General features: G+C 41.4%; 1 protein-coding gene across 3 annotated transcripts in view; it reads left to right on the forward strand.

Annotated features, from left to right (window-relative positions):
- LOC128513951 (myosin heavy chain, striated muscle-like) overlaps positions 1–22,481 on the forward strand; it is a 142,196-nt gene that overhangs the window by 79,238 nt on the left and 40,477 nt on the right. For all 3 annotated transcript variants that reach the window (XM_053487528.1, XM_053487529.1, XM_053487530.1), the window contains 4 exons: positions 1,584–1,814; positions 4,538–4,751; positions 11,615–11,729; positions 15,199–15,331. In XM_053487528.1, coding sequence (XP_053343503.1) covers positions 1,584–1,814; positions 4,538–4,751; positions 11,615–11,729; positions 15,199–15,331 — 693 coding nt within the window. The remainder of the gene's footprint in view (positions 1–1,583; positions 1,815–4,537; positions 4,752–11,614; positions 11,730–15,198; positions 15,332–22,481) is intronic.

Here is a 22,481-nt window from a genome sequence, read left to right on the forward strand (position 1 = left end):
CTTGTTAAGACCCAGTGGGTGCAGTGATCCTAAAGTGTGGATCCAAAAAATAATCATTCTGGTATAACTTCCTGTCCACGTTTAGGCTAACAGGTTAGGTTCCCTTTATGGTTAACCAAAATACATGGATCTCTAAGACACTGTAAGGGCTGGAGGGCAAAATAATGTCTAACTGAATAATGTTTTTACCTTTTTAAACACTTTTTCCAACCGATAGGTCAGATCTAGACTTATAAAGTGGTAGAGATAAAGCATTATGGTACGAGTCATCTACATATTGAACCAAATAGACCCTTTCTTAATGAAGTTATCAAATGAATTTCTATAAAATTTGCTTTTAAGTAAACCATTAAGAGTATAAGAGCTCTATTCTGGACAGTGCTGGCTAAAAAAAACTGTTCCTATCGGTTTCCTTTCCTTGCAGCATGGTAAAGAATTTTCCATCGTTTAAGTAAATCAACATATCAATAAGGGATATTAGTTTGAGTCATAACGAACAGAGAATGTTAGATAAAACCATTTAAACAAATTCCAGCAGTTCATCAGATTTGAGTAAATCCGTTATGTTAGCGGTTGTAATTGAGGCTCATGCGCTGCCTCAAGTGCGTACGCTGTATAATCTCCATCACGTATACTGGTATACTGGTTCGGGTATATTCCTGACTTTCCTGTGTGTACACAACCAGTCAAAAGTCTGGACACACCTTCTAATTCAATGTTGTTGTTTCTTTGTTTAGTGATTTATTTTCTCCATTCTAGAACAATACTGGATTCTTTCAAAACTGTGAAATATCACATATGGAATTATTTAATTATTAAACAACAACAACTCTGGAGGAACAGTATCGTGTCGAGTGCATTTGCAAAACCCATCGATGATGAAACTGTTTCTCATGAAGATCTTCCCAGGAAAGCAAGACCCAAACTGAGCTCTGCTGCAGAGAAGAAGTTCATTTAGAGTCACCAGCCTCAGAAATCACCAACTAACAACCAGCACCTCAGATTAGAGCCGTTATGAAGCTTTAGAGAGCAGAAGTAGCAGATATACATCTCAATATCAACTGTTCAGAGGAGATTATTGTGTGTTTTAGAGAAACGCCTTCAGTGTTGTTATATAGAGTGGAGAAGGAAATAAAAACCCGGAAAGATCATGGAGGTCATGGAGAATGGGCGTGCAGAGGTTTCCATGTTGCAGGATTGAATTTTTAAATTGCATCATGATCCCACTTTTCTCATTTGATGACATCACAGTTTCTCCCAACCACACTGTGTCTGCATGGTTCTACGATCCTCATATGAAGATTACTCTGAGTTAAACCTCTTCCCAGAACTTCAGTAGGTATCAGAAGCTAATAAATGAACGGTGAAGAGAAATTACAGCACACACACACGCGCAAACACACACGTTGTTTGATTGAGATTGAGATCTTATAATTCAAACTTGGCATCAGGTTGCAATTTAAATATAAAATAAAAATGAATAATCATTAAGATCGTGTAGTTTTTTCTCCTGGAAGGTACCATCTCATTCTGCTGTTATGTGTTTTATGAGGTGTGTGTGTGTGTGTGTGTTTGTGTTTCAGGTTATAGAGGCCCGAGCAGAAGTTTGCACTTTACGAGCTGAAATATCGAGTCTCGAGTCTCGCTACGAGCACAAAGCGAAGCAAGCGGCGCTCTCGGAGGAGGCGATGGAGCTGCTCACAGACGAGCTTCAGGCAGCGCTGGACAGCCTGAGGAGCCGAGAGGAGAGAAACCTGCGCCGCGAGCAGGAGACTGAGAAACTGCGAGTCACAATGGAGCGTCAGCAAAAACAGGTCTGGACTTTTTCTCTGTCTCTATTATTCTCCCTCTTGGTTATTCAGATCATCCTCACGTCGAGTTCAGCGTCTATATCAGGCTTCATTAAGAGCCGTTAGCGAACGTAATCAAATACGTATTGTTTGAAGGGAAGCATAAGAAAAAAGAAATAAACCCACATTTATTATTTTTTTTAAACATCTTTTTAATCATTCTCATGTCTGGAAATGAACTTTTTTTTTTTTTTTTCTCCAAGTGCACAAATTTAATTTGTACAAACGTAACTGCAACGTACAAGGTCAAGGCAGTGGAATTAAATTTTTAATCAAATAACACAATATGTGTGTGTGTGAGCTGGTGTGTTTTCTGAAAGCAGTTTGAAGGATGACTGTTTTTTTATTCATTATTACGTTCAGTAATGAGTTTGAGTCTCGAGCTGCGGCAGAGGGACGTGAACACGAGTCGCTCGGTACTCGAGTGCCTCTCAGCTCTGCGTCTCCTTTCACTCGAGGGCCCTGTGTGTGTGTGTGTGTGTGTGTGTGTGTGTTTTTTTTAATCCTCAAACTTATACACTTTAAGAGTGAGTTCATATACCAGTGTTAATATTGATATTAAAAACCTTTGTGTTGTTTCAGTTTCCTGACTTTTTTATTAAAGTCGCTTATTATTGGGAAGTGTTTTAAATGACTTGTGAACCTCGCTGTTAATTCACTTACTTGCGTAGAGCTATTGGGTCGATTATACTCCTGAAAATTAATAATAGCGCTGCTGATAGACTTTATAAGCCATGCACTTATTAATGCTACCTTTATCTCTGACTGTAACTGAATACGAACACATTGTGGTAGCAAAGTTGTGACAGGAAACGGGATCCCGCTGGAACACCTTTATAAAAAAACTTTATTCACTCATTTTTAAGTTAATTTTGTGTATTTATTTCAGAATAACCTAAATACAGTATTATGGGGAGGTACTAACATAAATAAGTGTATTATTCTGGAGATAAAAAAATAAAAAAATAGTCTCAGAGCAATTATGGACCGGTGTGATGGAGCCGAGGATGAAAACTGTCTGAGCCTTGTGGGTTAGGCCACGCCCACTTCAGATTTAAATCTGAATTTTAAATCATATTAAATCATATTATAAAGTCTCCTGGACTTAAACAGCTTTATCTCATAACCTTTTAAACGTCTGACTTTTTCAACTCAGAATATAGCTCAGCTATTTATTTATTTATATTGTTTGTTTGTTTGTTTATTTATATACTTTCACCAGGTATTGTTTTTCTAAACTTCCAGGGTTTAGTAATGTGTTGGACAGTTTTTAACCCAATTCCAGTGATTTTACAGTAAATCTTCTTAATTGTTTTATTTGCTTGATCCAGACCCTTTTGAAACAATGCCTATTTTCCACTTTTGTTTTTCAGCCTTTACACCAATTGTTTGTTTTGTGTCCCCTGCTGTCTGTGGTTTTGACCTTTTATGGTGTTTTTCATGTATGTTGAAAAAAAAAAAAAAAACGCAAAAAAACTACCATATAATGTCAGAAACACGCTTTCCATGTTTTGATGGTTCAACATACACACCAAGTATGAAAAAAAATTGTTTACGACAATTTTTGTAAATCCGACCTACAGTAACATTTCAAACTATTGCAATATAAATAAAAAGAACAAATGAGATCCATTCCCTCTAATGGCTCAGCTTTACAGGAACACCTGGACCCTGGACTTGGGTTAACAATATAACCTCATGTCATGGTCATGGTCTGGACACGCCCTCCCGAGCTGTACTAATAATTAAAAGTTTTTGTATCCGATACCTCGACGTGCCTTTGTAACATTTCCCGCTATTCGCTCAGGCTGTAGAGCCGGGATTAAATTTGACAAAAACGTACCGAGTCAATGCGATTGACTCCAATTACGGTATGAAAGGACGCTGAATATTCAAATGAGAGGAGCGAGTGATCGGCAGCCCGACGGAGAATGGAGGTGTGGAGCGATGCCAGAGGAAAGAACCACCCCTTCATTAGCACCTGAGGTGAAATAATAGGCTCTCATTCACCCAGCAGTAGACATGTGTTCTGGTGTGAGAACAAACCCCCCGGTGGGCCATTTTCCTTTTTTTTTTTCTCTCTTGTTGTCAGGTCTCATCAGTAGCCATTGGCACACAGTCAAGGCTTTGAATAACAGGGCCACATTAAGAGGCTTGAATTAACATGATCACGCATAGACCAGCTCAATAACGAGCCACAAGGTTTCACACATCAGCGTAATTAAGCTAATTAAATAATAATGGACACAGATGCAAATTCCAGATTGATAGAAGTGGGCCCTGGGTGTAATTCCTATCTAGTACGTGTTTGCTAAATGCTCAAGGTTTTAAGAGGCAGCCACGGGCTTCTACAAACATCTGCAGCTAAGATATCAGAATCTTCACATCGTAGCCACGTGCCGTGGGCATACAGTACAGTAGCAGACTTCTGGAGACGAAATCTCGTACTCTAAGGCATTCTTTGTTCAGTCTTGAAAAAACAAAACAGAGTTTTTTTTTAAACAGAAGCTGAAATCCTGTTACCCATCATCCTCCTGTTAGCACCCTAAACCCAGGGGTCGTCACCCATCTTGGCCATCATGGAGCTTGGTCTTGACATCTTTCTCTAAATGTGAAATAAATGTCCACAAAGCTTCCTACAACTGTCCTTGATAAACCCTTACCGTTGATCTTGCGGTACCCCTCAGGTTGAGAACAAGGTGGCTCTGGTGGAATCTGAGCTGCAGAACACACTCCTGACTCTCCAAACCAGAGCGCAAGAACTCCAGGAGCTTCATGAGGAGATCCGGAAAGTGACTGAGGAGAAGAACCTGAAGGAAAATGAGAACCAGGTGATGAGGAATGAGCTCAAGGAGCTGGGGCATCAACTTCAGCAGATCCTCTCTTTCTTCACAGATGCAGGTACGTTCTGATCAATCAGAATCAACTAGTTAACATTACAAACCCCCAGTCCTGGGGTTCTAAGTGTGTGTGTGTGTGTGTGTGTGTGTGTGTTGAGCAAGTTGTCCTGGCACTCTAAGTGTGTGATCACATGACAGCGTGATTGGCATGTCTCATTAGCAGCTTGCTAATAAAGTCACTCTGGTGCCATGGCCTGACACCACTCTGCATACAAAACTCACACACACACACACACACACACACACTCCTAAAAACTAACACACGCTGTCTGACACACTGACTGCTACCCTGTCCACCCTTGCGCCGCTGTCGGATCAGCAGCGTTGTACCGAGATAGTGTTGCAGTCTGCATAATAGATCAGACACACAAGTGACCTGGATGTAGAACAGATCTGACTTTAAAGCGCTAAAAAGATGAGACAGACTTTAAATACGCACATCGCTAGCACGGTTACATCTTTCCAGTTAGCCGAAAACTAAATCCAACATGGCCGTTCCAGTTTAGCGCCACCTAGAGGAAATAAAACGTCATAGGTGTTTCAAAATGGCAGCCGACCCGTATGGAACGCTGGAGCTGCGAATCAGAGGCAGACTGTTTGAGTTTTTGGGCATTGTGATTTTATTAATTCGTAATAAAGCCTCTATATTTCTTACAGATTATTATTGTAAAAACTAAAAGCGGCCTATTTAATAAAAAACAACAACGACTGCTAATACAGAAGTCCTGCTGGTGTGTGTCGACAGCGAAGTCTTCAGATATCAATCTGTGCATTTGCGTTGTTCGATGTCAAGTAGAACCAGTGTTATCATTACTTTTAAAACACATCGATTTTACAGGAATAAAGAAATGGCGCAAAAATGTCTAACACACCAAATGCACGTGTTAATTATTATTTATACTTTTGTTCATAGTAACAAGTTAAAACTAGCAAAAACAATCATTAAAAACATGATCATATGCACCTGTTTTATTTCCTCGTCTATACGACCCAGCCATATTTGTATAGTTATTTGTATATTAAAGAGATATTTTGCTGTATTATACACAATCCTGACTCTTACACATATACAGTATTTATTAAAACATAGTGATGCATAGGCTAAGAATGCTCCAACTATTTTCTGTAGTTGAGTGTGTAAATATCACATCCCGTACTAAACGATAATCTGTTCTTCCCGCCAATCTTCTGCTCCACACTCCAGTCCAGTAGGTGGCGATATCGCACCAACTGTGCATGAACTGTGAGGAAGCGGCAATCCTCTCGCAAAACTCTCTTCTCCAAGTTTTCACAGAGTCACAGATTTCACCATAAAAGGGCCGCACTTTTTTTAAGGCCAAAAGAAACTATGCATACTGTAGGTTTATATTTGTAAACAAGTCTAACGTCCACTAGTGGCGCTAAACTAGACTGTAGACTATTATCACTTAACACTTGACACAGCAGGCGACGCCCCAGACTGAATCAAATGGAATATTAAATCGCTGGCTCACAATTTTTCCAATCAAATCTGTCTATTTAAGACGACTTTTTTTTGCATATTTGTTACACTTAAATACTTAATATTTTACTAAAATGATTTAAATGTTATATTATTATATTTATTCTATTATATAGAAATCATGGTTCCATCAACTATGGCAAGTCATCCATCTCCAAACACACACACACACACACACACACAGACCTGAGGTGAGATTTGAACCCTGAACACTGTATGTGTGAGGCGACACTGTGAGCCGACTGTGAGCCGACTGTGAGATGACTGTGAGACGACACTGTGAGACGACACTGTGAGACGACTGTGAGACGACACTGTGAGATGACACTGTGAGACGACACTGTGAGACGACTGTGAGACGACACTGTGAGACGACACTGTGAGACGACACTGTGAGACGACTGTGAGACGACAGCGCTAATCAATAAGCCACAGTGTAGCCACCTGCCATAATTAAGGATAATGGCAAAATTAAATATTAAAATTGTTACCAAGTCACGTTGATGTAAATGATCAAACACGCCTGTCTGATTAATTCAATTAATCACTAATCGACCTTTTGACTGATCACCGTTCTGCTTCATCTCTTCACCCAAACCCGTATCCCTGGTCCCAGTTCCTGCACAGACTCACCTGAACGGGAATGCGGACAAAATAAGAGGATTTGTACCGGCGGACGTAATGTCAAAATCGTGAGGCTCCACTAACGGAAGCCTATAAATATTTTGCATGTGTTGATTGCACCAGCGCTCGCGGGATTGCAGTCGCTCGCGGTCGACGTGTCAGTTCGGAAAGTACCGCGTGAGTAAGTAAGATAAGATTGGGATATATTTACTCTCATCCTGGTTGTACTGAGAGCAGAGGTTACTTAAGGGCATGTCAGGTTTAGGATGCGCCCGTTTCACCTGGCTATGTGTGTATGTGTGTGTGTGTGTGTGTGTGTGTGTGTGTGTGTCTGGCTTTGTGTGTTTGGTTTAGCTGAAGCTGACATGCCCCCACTTGGCTGTACATGTTCAATACACACGCACAGGAACTGTGCAGCTCACCTTAATGATGCTTGTGTGAGTGTGTGTGTGTGTGTGTGTGTGTGTGTGTGTGTGAGGGGTAATGATGCGGTGCCGTGCTGCCTGGCTTGGCTGTCTGTAGAGAACTCCTCATTTGCAGTCTGGGAGGCCTTTGTTGTTGATGCGCACAGTGTTGTTACGCAGCCTGGAATGTCTCATTAAGAATTAACGTGGGCATCCTTAGCAGGCGACAGGCAGAGATCACCCTGCGACATGCACACACACACACACACACACACATAAACGTACGTACACACAGCCCTCCAGCCTGAGCGCTTTAATTATCAGGAGTTATCTGTCCCCCTCCCCTGCCTTTGTCCTCGCAGTGCCGGTTATGATCTGATTCTGAAGCATGCCGAGCTGCCGCGGCCTCACCTGGCACCCTCGCCTCCTCATTACCTTGCAGCTCCCACGCTCGGCTAAACACGCCAGCTGCTTGGGTGCTAGCTTTGGGAGGTTTTTTAAAAAAAAAAAAAAACATTTTAATGGTTCGATTTTTAAAGCTGTGCAAGGATGAAATCTTTTTTCTTGAAAAAAAAAATATTCTCCCCCCTAAAAAAGTCTTTCCTGGGACGAGGCCCTGAGGTTGCCAAAGCAAGGTATCACATCCCAGCTTTTCCAAAGAACAGCTCAGCGTCTTCATTCCTGGGCGCCAAGGCAACAGTTTCACTCATGCACGATCTCTCCATGCTTTCCTCCTCTAACATTAAGGTCTACTCCTCCATACCACATATTGATCTCCGAGGGTGCTTAAAATGTAAAAAGGTATCGGTGCGGTGCAGGGTTTGATTGGAATCGGTGTTGACCATGCATAAGTGATGGATTTCATTTGAACCTTTTTTTTAAAATAAAAAAAAAAGAAAAAGAAAGAAAGATGTTCCGCGAGAGTTCAAGTGGCTGATTGAACCGTACGAAGACAGAAGGACTTAAAAAACGAGGGCGACCTGTCGAGGAACCATGGCAGACTTCAACAACGGGGGGTTAAGAGACCGTCTCGCGCTTCAGCCACTCAGCCGAGCCCTTGGCATGGATGAATGGAGTGCTTAAGAGAACAGAGGTCCTCGCCACGCTTTGTGTCTCCCCCTCATACACATCCTCTCTCCAACGTCACCGCTGGCCGTCCTACGGCTAATCGATGAAGGACGGAGCTTTTCTCATTGCTTAGATTTTTTGAGCTGTCGTTATTTATCTTCATTTTTTTTTTTTTTTGCAAATTCCCGACCTACGTACCGTGATGTACACCACTCCATCGTTTTTATCATTTCTCTCCTGCATCCGATTTGGCCTCGGTGACCTGCGCCGTGGCTGCTCGAGGTGTTTGTTTTGTGCCATTACACACAGCTCTGTGATTTAAAAAAAAAAAAAAAAAAAAAAAAGAAAGAAGACGAGGAGGAATAATGCATTATGCACCAGAATATAACTTAATGCAGCAGAGCTCGGCGTCCGTCCCTGCAGAAGAGAGCCGAGCGCCGATTGGCCGGCGGTGACATGATTTACGAGGCCGGGGTTGTAGAGGTTGCTATGGATAGAACCTTCAGGAAAATGATACATCGCAAAATAATTACAGAATGCTTAGCGCGCTAGTGTAGAATCTTTTTTTTTTTTTTTTTTACATGCAAATGGCGCTAATGCAGAGAAAAGTGAAAAATGGCAGACGGATGGCGAGAGAGGTGTGCTGAATGCTCAAAATACAGGACAGGCCCCACACACACACACACACACACACACACACACACACACACTGTATGTGCAGTTTTTTTCTTTTTTAGATTAGATTTGTACGATCATACAATTCTTTAAAAAAAACAAACAAACAAACATGATTTTCCTGATTAGCAAACCCCTCCTCGTGCTCATACGGAGCGATACAGCAAGGCCATAAATTTTCATTTCTGTTTTTGCCCCGAAATGCCGCCCCCTCCTTCAAGCGAGCAGCGACATCCTATCCCTTTCACTGAGAGGTATACATTTTAAAGATGATGGAATTATCAGTGAGATCTCTCTCTCTCTCTCTCTCTTTCTCTTTCTCTCCGCCTGAAAACCCGGGAGTGGACCCGAGGAAACTCTTTTCCAATACAACTAGATTACTGCGGATAATTGTGTTACACGGAGTATCGATCGAAAAATTGTTGTACTCAGGAAACATCTAAACACACAATTTCTGGGCTCGTTTTATTGCTATCTATCCTACAACGCATCTCCTGTATTTTTTTTTTTTTTTTTGTATTTTATTTTTACTTCTTTTTTTTTTTTGGGGGGGGGAGACGCCGAATGAAAAAGATATGAATCCTATTATTATGAAGAAGTATCGTAATGAAAGAAAATCTCGGGTTGGAACATCAGAGAAATTACTTCTTTACAAGAATCTATTGATCACTTTATATCAAAGGAGTATGTTTGACATAAGATTACCTGCCAGTTTGAACATTAGGTACACTGTGTTATAGCCCGGGGCAGTTGTAAGTCTGCCAAAGGGATTGTAAATAAGGCAGCAGCTGTGTGCGAGCGCCTCTGGCTTCGAATCAAGTCGAGCTCAGAACCCAGGCGAAGGTACGGTACAGTAAACCCGAGCTGATGCGGAGGATTTTTTTTTATTTTTTACGTTCTTTTATATATATATATATTTGGTTCTTTTTTGTTTGTTTTTTTGTTTTAAAATCCTGCTTTTCTCCACGATGACACCTACAGGATGTGACCACTATCCTGTACTCCAGACCTTCCACATGCTTTCCACTGTATAAAAAAAAAACATCCAGAATTAAACACGCTTCTCTCATCCCTTCACGCCTCCTTTATCAGCTTTTAGATTCCAGCCATACATTATTCCATCACGCTAAGCTCTAAACTTTTACCTGCATAATGCAAAAAAAAAAAAAAGCAGAAATAATAAATAAATAAACTAACCATATTTGTTGTCTTTACAACGATTAATTGCTCTTCAGCATCTCTCTGCTCGCTCCCAGGATGCCCCGGTGTTAACGGGGTTATATCGGATTCATACCTTGGATGTGATCTTTATTTTAATTTATTTATTTTCTTAACCGAAGCTGAATTTTAAGCACCTCTCTACTTCATGTTATTGATTTATTTAGATATACTGTATAACTTTTTTTTCTTTCTTTCTTTTTTTTTTTTTTTTTTTTTTTTTTTACCTCGAGGTTCTGTAATCTAGCCGAGGTGGGCTCGGCGTTCTCAGGCTTTGTATGTTGTACGTTGTTAAATATTTAGCGATTTCTGGTTGCCTCTTCAATTTCCTGCGGCTCCAATTTAAACAGTTTGGGCCCTGCAACGCCATAAATAAATCATGTTTGACCGTGGATTTTTTAGCATTCACTTTTAAGCAGCAGTTCTCCCTACCAGCCATATATAACACGCTATTTAGAAGAGACTGAAAGCCCTTAAAGCTGTGCTGCGCTGGATCCATTACACTCAGCAGCTCAAACTAAAGGGAGCTCTACTTACAAAAATAACACAATCATCTCTGCATTCAATAATCCCCAGTCTGAGACTCGGTTCTGACTGGAGTCTGTGTTTTATTAGATCTATTTCAAAAAATTATCCCTCACTTTATATCAAACGTAAAGGTACAACGCTGCTCCGGTTTGTTGGCTGAAAGTAGGTGTTTTAAACACACACTCAGTACACTCACTATAGGAACGCCAGAACAGTGCTTTTTTTTTTTTTCTTCCTCTTCCTCTTCTTCTTCTGCCATGATAGATGTACAAAAGAGAGACAGAGAGAGACAGAGAGAGAGAGAGACTCGGTTGTATTCTTCAGCGTTTAAGGTTTGAGTTCAGGTTCAAAGTAAAGACTGCCATCTATTGTCCGAGACTGGAAGTTATTCCCGCTTTGTGGCAGAGGCACAACAAAAGAACCGGGCTTTGAAAATGTATGAGCGTGGACAAATATAAATCTTAATAATATAGGATTTTTGCAAAACAGCATTCTGGTGGAGGAAAATGTTTTCGTTGAGGTACAAGGATATCATTTCTAGTCTTTGTCCGGAAATACATATCGCTGCTGGCTCGGTGTGGGTTTCGCAGCACGGCCACAAACACTGAAATAAAAGATTTCTGCATGAATCTCAAGTCATGTGTTATATTTGTTATGGATACAGAACTGAATTCAACCACGGATCTACATTTGTGACAATTTCCACAACTCAATATTTATTATTATTATTATGATTATGATTATTATTATTGTTATTATTATGTGTAGCGTATTTTTTAATACTAATAATGGACTACACGTGGCTTCACGTTTCATCTCTCCATTGCTCTTTTTCCTCCTCTCCAGCTGATACTGTACATCAGCAGGACGACAGCGCTGAGTTCTTACCATCATTCATTAAGAAGACGGAGACGCAGCTGAGCAACAGTCCTGAAGAGAAAGAGGACGACCTCCAGCTACAGTAAGACACAGAGACACCACAAAACCACCTGACTCGCCCAACCACAGTAAGATACTGTACAATGACCCGTAAAAACCTCCGACCCGCTCAGCTACAGTAAGATACAGCCACACCATAAACCCGCCAACTTCCCCAGTCACAGTAAGACACAGCGTCCTGCAAAACCATTGACTCTCCAAGTCACAGTTACAGTTACAGTGAGATACAGCGATGCCCATTGTCTCTCCATATATAACATATATAATAATAATTACAGTATGTAATAAGAAATAATACACAGTTTTGTTTTATAACAGTTTTTTATTCCACCTTCCCATCAGAATGAATCCCATGACCCCCGGACCGCCCTGTAACTGGTGGAAATCCGGCGCGGTCGCCGGCGATCTGTAGATTGTTGGCCGGGAGAGCGTCAGGTCCCGCAGCGTGTTTCCTCGTGTCTTTAAACAGCATCTGAGTGTAATCTGTGTACCGTGTGCGTCAGCTCCGAACCAGCATGCGCTCGTGTAACTAGCGCTTTGCCCTTTGGAGTATTTGGTTTGATCTTCGCTTTGCTGCCTGACTTCATCAGTTTTATTTGAAAATTCATTCATGTTCTTTCTGTTTTTTTGGAAGTTGTTAACATGGCGCACCCACAGGTGGCTCGACGGGGTTCCGGGTTCTCCCACCATGAAAAAAACACAGATTATTAGTCCAGATGACTTTCAGCTGTGTGTGCGTGTGTGTGTGTGTGTGTGTGTGTGTGGGAAACCCCTGTTATTTAACCCTCCTGTTCTACTTTGTGTCATCTGATAAACTGTAAACTGCCTTCCTTCAGTTACAGCGTTGTGTTCTTAGCCTGCTTGTCAAGCCGCGCACGTACCGCTCAGTCAGTTTGTAGTAACACAATTTATCTAAAATTTAAACCGGATTAAATCCCTCGCGGTCCTACACATCAAGCCGGCAGTCACGTTTCCGCCCCAAAATGAATCAAACACATCTGTCACAGACAAATAATAAACTAATTAGCAAAAGTAAGCATACAAGTAGCAAGATGTCTGTGTGCTGTGTTATCTTGTTCTTTTTTAAGGAACAGAATATAACTTAAACCTTGCTAGTTAGCTCGTTAGTAATAGCTCGTTAGCTCGTTAATAAGGTTTCGGTCATTATTTGGTCATCTTCTAACAAAAGCTTTTAATGTTGCACATCATGTATGTGTAAGGGTTCACTATGAGACATCACGTTCCCTTCAGACGTCTCACGAAGGAGATATTTTTTCATGAAGGCTGTAACATAAATGACAGATTTGGGGACGTAATCGAAGAAAAGTGTCATTTTTAGTTTTGTTAGAAGGCGTTAATTATGGAAGGAGTCTCCAGTGTCCGCGCCGGTGAAGCTGTTGAGTGAACGAGCGTTTATAGCTGCTATAATTTAACGTTAGAGCATCATGGTGCGATTCATCACTATAAAAAATGTAGCTGCGTCCCAAATAAAGGTAATAAAAACATTAAGTGTCCTAGTCTACTATGAATAAACAGGTGGAGATGAAACCTGCCTCTGATTGGTCCACCGACCCTGAAATATCGTTTAATATTCCCAACCCTCCTCTCCATGCCTTTGACAAAAGCCGACCAAAGTTAGCTCCGAAACCCAAAATTAGCTCCATTTCTGCTCCTGTAATTATTCATACTCTATGATTTAACCTTTCCCCCGTGGCCTTGATTGTGGTTGAATAGGCATTTGCGCCCTGTGTATTTAACTCCTTTTTTTTCCCCCTTCGCTCAGGCGCGTGGTATTTGACTGCACTAATGCAGGCGAGAGGCAGAGGAGCGCGTGTTCGCACCCCACGGAACGTCCAGTGGAGGTTGTGGAAATTGTAATAATTTGTTGTATTGATCCTTTCGCCACGGCAGTCGGTTCCCATTGTGGCGGAGCAGAAATAGACACTTCATCGATTGCCTCTTTACTGCCGCACTTCCCGGCTTGGGAACGAGGCTTCCTGCCACCGCAGGGCCCATTGTCCCTCGCACCTGGAGATTTAAATGACCTCTGATTTAAAAGGGGAAAAAAGGACAGGGGTGAACAGGTTTTAATTCTGTTCTTATGTGCTTATTTATATTCATTTCGTGTACTTGAATTAGTCAGCCAGGTATGAATAGTGATTTTACTACATTACCATAAAGCAAATTATATAGAATATGGAATATTGTAAGCTGGGAACGTTTCTTTTTTTTCTTTTTAATTTAAAAAAGTGAAACTCATGTATAGTCCACTGTATATTCATTACATGTCAAGTGAAATATTTTAAAGCTTGTTTATTTTAATTTTGATGATTGCATCTTACAGCTCATAAAAATAAAAAAATCCACTATCTCAAAATATTTATGACGATTGATCAAAAACCAAAATTATAATAATAATAGATTTGCAGTACTTGGTCGGGGCTCCTTTAGCATGAATTACTGCATCAATGCGGCGATCTGCCCGTGACACTGCTGAGGCGTTACTGAAGACCAGGTTGCTTTGATAGCAGCCTTCAGTTCGCGATCAACAAATCGTTCAGTAAATATTGTACTTTACATGTAATGAATCTAGAATAAATGAAAGATTCACTTTTTTAATTAAATTAAGTTAGGATTTAAAAAAATCATGATATTCTTATTGTTTAAGATTCACGGTTTATCCAAGTATATATTTATAATAATTGTGATGTTTGTCTACAGCTGAACATTAAGGATCAGGATCATCATATTATAATAATCAAATCATAAATAATTTAATTAAAAAAAATAATATTCTGTTTTTATAGTCTGTTTTATAGTTAATTGTGTTTAAAAAGTAAATTTTATTCAGCTTTTCTATTACCATTACCATCATATTTGGTAATAACTTGGTAATAATATTTGGTAACAGCCTTCAGCAAAACGGAGAAACTTGTATCAATTAAATTAAAATATTAAAATGGGCAAATTTCATTATTTTTATTGCATGTAGGCCCTCTATTAACATTTTTCTTTCCTACATTGCATCCCATTTTGATACTTTAAATTTAAAAGATTAATTTCTTTTATCAATACACCATTTAGTCTGTTCTGTTTTAGAAAACTGAATAAGCAGGATACAGTCAAACAGTGTATCTTACTAAAGTAAAAAAAAAACAGTTTATATCTCCCTTTCTGATTAAAAATAAATATTATTTATGATTATTTTATATTATTCAGTAGTTAATTGTGGGACGAATTTGATCCTTAAAACTACAACAGATTGTCAGTACAAGCCTCATGATTAATCTACTTTTAAAACAAACTGTTATTTATAGAAGTTTAAGTCTGATTTCCACTTAAAAACCATTGGAGTGCGCAAACTTTTGCACTTAACAGTACATCAGTGTTCAGAGTAAATCAGACAGAGTCCAGATTTCCTTTGCAGCAGGATGCGGATGTTTAGAAGTCTTTAACGGTGCACACTTTGTAAGGATCCCTGCGTGTCGCAGGTCGACTGTAGAGAAGCTCAGAGCCGAGGCCGGCGTCTTCCTGAGATCTCTGAGGAGCGCTGAAGAAGAAGCAGCACTGCAGCGGAGACTCGCCTGGGAGGCGGCGGGAGAAAGAGACGAGGCCAGAGAGCAGGTGAGCATCTCCTCCTCTCTCTCTCTCACACACACACACACACACACACACACTTGCTTCCGTATAGCCTCTGGCCTCTCACAACACGTGTCACACTATGAACGGGCATAAAGGCCAGAAAAATCATCTCTCACACTTTTCACAAAGGTCAGGCGTGTCTGAAGCCCAGCATTCTCAGAACACACACACACACACACACACACACACACTTGTTTATTTATATATTTATTTATTTATTCCTGTACTCCACGCCGCCCTCCTCTAGCATGAATCACAGAGAGACTTGAGGAAAGACAGAACACCTAATGAATGTTGCGCAGGTGCCAATAATTCTGGTTTAGAAACTTTACTGCAGATTTTCAGTTACGCACACGAAGGGGAATGCGTGAAGTACACTTTTAGGTCTATTCTTGCTTTTTTCCCCCTCCCCACCTTAACTAGCCTGACCTTTGACCTGTGAATTCACAAACGTCGATCCTCTGTAGCTTTAAAGCCGATAAAAAACAGACAGGCGAGGGTTTTGCTCGAGCGTCGATAAGCAGGTTCAGCGCTTAGAGTGCAGGTTAAAATGAAAACAGACGGTTAATATATTTATACTGTACAGTATATTATATAATACTGTCTCAATTCAGACTTGTACACCTCAGACATTCAAGCATCTGCATCTTATTAAATAAAATGTGATAAAATCTGTAGATATTATTAACATACTTTAACGTTGACATTAAAAAAATGATCACATGGAGCCTATTAACCCGGGCAAGATTTCTATTAAGTTCTATTGAAGATTTGATTAATTACAAAGCTTGTAATTAATATGGAGCATCGGTGCTGCAGATTAGGTCATCGTTAATGTGCATAGAAATAGAAATATACATATTGCAATGGTCATTCAAGCCGACCCGGGACTTGGGATGAAATTTCTGGTAAATGAAGGCGTAAAACTGGCGATTAACAGTTACAGAAGAGCGATTGAAGGGTGCAAGCGTGTTAGAGAAGTCCATGAACATCTCCACATCTCCAGTTCATGACCTCGCTCCAAGCTATTTCTACTCCAATGTTTGGAGTTCCTGGGAGGCCGTCGTTTCAGACATGAAGCAGGCAATCCGATCATGGCTTCGTCGTACTGAGAAAACATTCTACCGTGACGGTATCCAAGCACTCGTGAAACGCTACGGTCAGTGCATCAGTGTAGCGGGAGATTATACGGTGATCTGTTTTACTGCATCAAAAGTCCTGGTTTGACCTGAACGCCCCTCGTAAACATCTCTTTTAAACCCAAAGTTGAGAAGCTCTGGCTCATACGCTCAGTCCAAACTTGTACACACTGAACCATACATCATACATCTCGTGTTCGTGACTCACTCTGGGTTTCTGTTATAAAGTTCAGGTTCTCTCCCTCCGCAAGTTTTTTTTTTTTTTTTTCCTCGTTATCAATGTCGGCACGTCCGTTAGCGCGGCGCGTCGTGTGGCGGCACCTCGTTCTAACACACCAGGATTTCGACTTGTAATATTTCAGAACGTCTCGCACGTGGGAATCAGATTGGATAACACGTCGTCAGGTAGGAACCTCACAAAAGCCTGGAGACTTAATTAATCCAGGTCTGAGCGAAGTTCTTTGAAATCATTTAAATTCCTCTCAACTTCCTCTTCATCTTCTCCTCGGCGCGGCAGCGAGGTGAATAATTCAGGCCCGTCTTGGGTCTGTAAGGTGGGTTAAATACGGCGTACGCTTCACAGAGCTAAAGCCCGAGGAGCAGGAGGGAGCTTAAGCACGACTGATGCCCGACATCAGGATCATTTTCATGTGTCGTTTGCTCCCTGACGAGCTCGGGCTAATTACGACAGGTGTCATATCGACCACCCGGCGCTCTGATCAACCCCGTGCTCCGTCACCTCAGAAATAAAGAGCGAGACGGAAGGCTAATCAACTCCCTCACACCTTCACCTCACACCGACACTTACTCCAGTTTGCAGAAGCCCATAGCCTTTCATTTGTGGGTTAAAAGAAGACAAAAATAAAGAAAATTCTCTCTTTTTAGCCAAGACTTTGAGTTTAACTTCACGGGGCAGTCGTCAGATCGAGGCCAGATGAAGCACTTTAATACTCCAGCGCAGGTCAGAGCAGCTCAGGAATCTCCCGTAGACGGCTCAATCGAATGCACGCCGTCCATTTAGTCCTCGTTTATTCCCGAACATGGTCCATAACCGCACTTATTTTAGGCAAAATTGCCGTCTGTGTCGCGAACAAATCGCGCTAGGGAAGCCTTGAAAAAAAAAAAAGATAAAGCACCTCCGTGTGGCCAATCAAAGGTTTTAAATACTAAAAACAGCAGCAGGCGTTGTAGGCGGTAAGAGTAAATCCATATTACAAATTGCTTTTGTGAGCTCCGGATGAGCCGCCGATTTTTCCGTATTGAACTTTTGTCCCATTCAGTGGCCACAGTGGGGAAAAGATACTGATCCTCTACAGGATCAATACAGGACCAGGCTTCAGTGAGCAACACACACACACACACACACACACGCAGGAAGACTGAACACATCACTCTACTGCTGCTCTCAAACCCCGTTTCCACTTATCAAAAAATATTGGCACCCCAAGCCTTGAATTAAAATTTATTTATTTTTCCATCAGCACAAAATGATTAAAGTATTTTATTGTATTTTTTTTTATCAGTACCGCCTGATCCGGAACTAATGGTACTCAAAGGCACCGCTAAGCGTTAACTGGATTACGCAAGCTTGTAAAAACCTAACCATACCCATATGCGGCTCTTCCTTAAACTTGTTCCAGCACGACTGTGAAATCCACAAAACCCATGAGGAGTGAAAGTACGAGTGTCCTACTCAACCCCACTAAACCATCACCTTTAGGTTGAACTGGAACTAGGGTTCAGTATCAGTACAGTATCTGATCTCGATAATGCTCTTGTAGCCGAATGAACAGTCAGCTGACTTCATTTTATTGCCCCATAACGTTACTGAGTCTCGACCTGAGTAACTGATCAACCCCAGATCATAACACTGTCTCCAGAGGCTCGTACAGTGGACACTATGCATGATGGGAGCATCGCTTCATGTCCTTCCCTTCTCACCCTGACACGCCCATCACTCCGGAATAGGCTCAGTCTGGACTCATCAGGTCACATGACCTTTTTAATTGCTCCAAAGTCCAGTCTTTATGCTCTCTAGCAAAATTCTTTGATGCAAAAGTCTCTAGAAGAGTTCAAAATTCTTTTGGTGTATTTTTAGTAATAACATAGGAGTCAGTAAATTAGTATTAGTATTTTTTTTACAGAGCTCCTATAAAATATGTGTAACGTATTCGTGCTGCTGATCGTATAATATAACCTGCACCGGTAACGTTATAATAGCGATAAGAGTACATCTAATATGTCACAATGGGCAAATGTCTAATTTAAGGTCAAGGATTAGATTTCGTTTTGTTTTGTCTATAATGATGATGTCATTACTTTAAAGTTAGTGAAGATCGTGCTAGTACTAAAACCGCTGTTCTGTTGGTTCTTCTTCTTGCCTACTCCCGTTCCTTCATCACTCGCCGTTCGTTCCCGACACGACGCGCCGGTGTAGATGAGCTCATTATGTGTAATTTTCTATAAGATCATCAACATAAGCAGTGATGTACATTTGTTTGTGTCGCCTCATTGCATCGGAGAGCTGAACTTGACGTTGGTGTTAATTGATTAGATTTTCAAGGTTTTTTTTTAAGCATGGGAAACGAAGGGCTGAATGTGTCGCTCTCACATACACACACACACACACACACACTCAGTTCCTCGCTTTATCTTCATGATGGCATCATTACCGTGAAGAGTTCGCGTCAGCCGTCAAATTAGCGCGGCGCGTTTTTAATGATCCGCCTCATGTGCCAAATAAAGCGTGCCCATTGGCTCATTATTGATCTTCATTTGAGCTGATTGGTGCCACTTGTGGAAATCTGAAAATCCTTTGGTAATGCACAGCAGGACTCGGGTAAAAAAAAAAAAAAAGAGACAGAGAGAGGAGGATAGATAGAGAAAAGACGTATGAGCTGAATGTATACATTATTAGGCAGCTGGGGTCCTGCGTCCTTCAGTCTACTATAACACCAAGAGGCCGAGGGGCATCGTAAAAAAAAAAAAAAAAAAACACTTGTCCCAGTGAAACGACCACGACAAGGCCATTATCAGCTTCTCAGCTCCACTCATTACACACACACAAACAGAGCCAGGAAGAAAAGCAACATGGTGCAGCGCTGCTTAGATAAAAAAACAATCTGGATGATTTGAGCAATTAAAGCACACGAAAGTGTTTTCTCGTATCCTCTCTCTCTCTTTCCCTCCAGTCCATCACACTTGCATCGAGGATGTTATTGCGGAGGTGAGCATTAAGAAGGCCCGCAGTTTGAGAGCGCGCTTAACTGCAAATCGACACAGCGAGATCACCACCTGTTTTTAATATACAGTAGCCGCGGAGTGCTTTCTCCTTAATCATCGGCTAACAGCGGCGACATCCTCCTCCGATTTTACTCTCCTCAGATACTTTTAATTAGCTCCTTATATTAAAGCTAACACACACGCGCGTGAATCGTGGAGGCGTACTCGCTCCGGAGGTCGCTCACCGCCCGTAATCCAGAGCAGGGAGGAGTCATGCTAACATCGTGTTCTCTCCCACGCCCACCTCCCTCATCCTCCTCCCCTCCCCCCGCTCGTTTCCATCTTCATTTATATTAATTTCACAAATCTCTGCGGACGAGCAGGAGGTGGCGGCGGCGGCGGCGGCGTCCACCCGCCCTCGTCTCGTTACACACCCCTGGGACTGGTGTTTTAATTTAGCCCGACTTCAGTGTAATAAAATTTTATATCAGTCTTTTATTAGGTGTTAATATTACACCAGCGCTCCCTCCACTACAGCTTTATCTAATTGCTTTCATTAGCACCGCAGGAGACGCCCGGGCGAGGACTCCTTCACTCGCTCGCTCACTCGCCCGCTCACTTTATTCTTACCCTTCCGTGACGAAACACACCTTATGTAAGCCATAAATATATACGATGACGCGCGCGCATGTGTGTGTGTGTGTGTGTGTGTGTGTGTACACCAAGCTGCTTAAAAGCCTGAAAACTCTTACACTTCCGACTCATTCTTTAGGATCGCTAATGTGAATTTTTTTTGCACGGGTAATAAATAAACTAAATTTTCATGATGGTGCTAAAACTACTAATGCACTAAGACCAGTGTGTTTAAAGAAAGAGTCAATATCCAGTGTTTAATAAATAATCACAAATATCATTAATAACTATTTCTCCCATCACACAATTTATCTTGGTTTCCTTTTTTTTTTTTTTTTTTTAATTAAAAGTATGCTTTGGTTGTTAAGCAACATCACGGACCATGCTTGTACGATGGCTGTAGCGTGATGTGTGCTCGGTCTTTGGTCATGGTGGTCATGGCGATGCTCTCGGGTGTCAGGTGTGAATCGTTTATTTATGTTAAATTCTATCATTTTAAAGAACTTTTCCCTCCATCATTTATGAGATTAAGGAGGAGTTTGTATCTCCACTGGTCTCACAATCACGTGGCTCTGATGGTGTCGGGATACCTCACGTCGTTTAGAACGTCTAATGTGACCAGAACTAGAAATTTGGATAAAACTTGAACCTTAAATCTTTTTTTTTTCAGTTTTTCTAATTTTCTAAACATTAATACAATGTTTCATATTTTTTCTCTCTTTCTGTCTCCCTTTCTTATCTTTCTGCACTACCTCTTATAGTCTGTCTCTATCTCTTTCTATATCTCTTCTGTCTTTCTATGCATCTTTCTCTCTCTTTTTGTCTCTATCTCTCCTGCGTCCTCTCTTTATCTTTCCATCTGTCTTTCTCTGTGTATCATTGACTCATTGTCTCTGACTGTCTCTCTCAAACACCATATCTCGTCTTCTCTTTCTTTCTGACTTTCTCTCTCCCTCTCTCTCTATCTTGCTTTTTATCTCTCATTCTCACCCCTAACCTCCCTCTCTATCACCCCACCTCTCTGTTTATCCATGCCACTCTTTCACTCTCTCTCTCTCTCTCTCTTACAGTTTTTTCCTTAGTGTCTGTCTGTCTGTAATTCTCTCTGTCTTTCGTCTCCTTTTCACCTTTCTGTCTTTCTCATTCTCAGTCCTACTCTATCTCTGTCTATATCTCATTCTCTCTCTCTCTGTCCGTCTCCCGGCTCCCTCGATCTAGCTTTCGTCTTTCTGTCTCTTTGACTTTCACTCCTAGCCTCTCTCTCTCTCTCTCTCTCTCTCAGTCTGCCTGTCTGTCTGTTTATCTCTCTTGTCTTTCTGTCTCCCACTTTCCATCACTCACTTTCACATTATGTCTATATCTCGGGCCTTTTGTCTCTCCCTATCGCTCGTCTCCCCCTTTCTCTCCATTTCTCCGTCTCTCTATCTCTTTGTCTTTATCTCATGCCCTCTCTCTCTATTGCTCTTGTCTTTGTGTCTCTCACATTCACTCCTAACCTCTCACACCATCTGCCCCCCCCCCCCCCCCCCTCTCTCTCTCTCTCTGTCTCTCTCTGAGGATGGAAGTGACCTGGCGGTGGACGATTATGGCTGTAGAAATGGTCAGGCTTGATGAATCTGAAGGAAATTGGCTTTGAAATGGCCTCATCTGCTCCGGTCAAAGCCATTACTTGATATATTTTATAAGTGGATTGTGAGTGTGGCTAAATTATTTTAGAATTACCTCGTCCGGCCCGGCGTCTCGGCCGCGTGTCTCTCTGTGTGGTTTAATCACGGTGAAAGCCGTTTCTGAGTAAATTGTCGAAGTAATATTTTAATGATCAGGTCACTTTAACACGAACATTACAGTGCGACTGTAAGTCTGTTTCCATTCAGCATCCTGATTTATATTTAAACACACAACACGACCCAACAGGCTTCTTTACGACAAGACGAAGCCGCGGCCTTGAAACGTGCTTAATATTTCACTGAGTTCTGCTCTCGAGGTAACGCAGCTGGACCAGTTCTGTGATTTGTCGAACAGATTTTTTACAGGATAAAGAAATACAGCGTAGAAAGAGCTGAACTGCGGCGTTTCTCGCAGGGTTCGTATACTGTACACACTTTACAGCAAAGAATCACAGCTCACCGATATCTAGA

Source organism: Clarias gariepinus, chromosome 26 (genome assembly GCF_024256425.1).
Source record: "Clarias gariepinus isolate MV-2021 ecotype Netherlands chromosome 26, CGAR_prim_01v2, whole genome shotgun sequence".
NCBI classification, from domain to species: Eukaryota; Metazoa; Chordata; class Actinopteri; order Siluriformes; family Clariidae; genus Clarias; species Clarias gariepinus.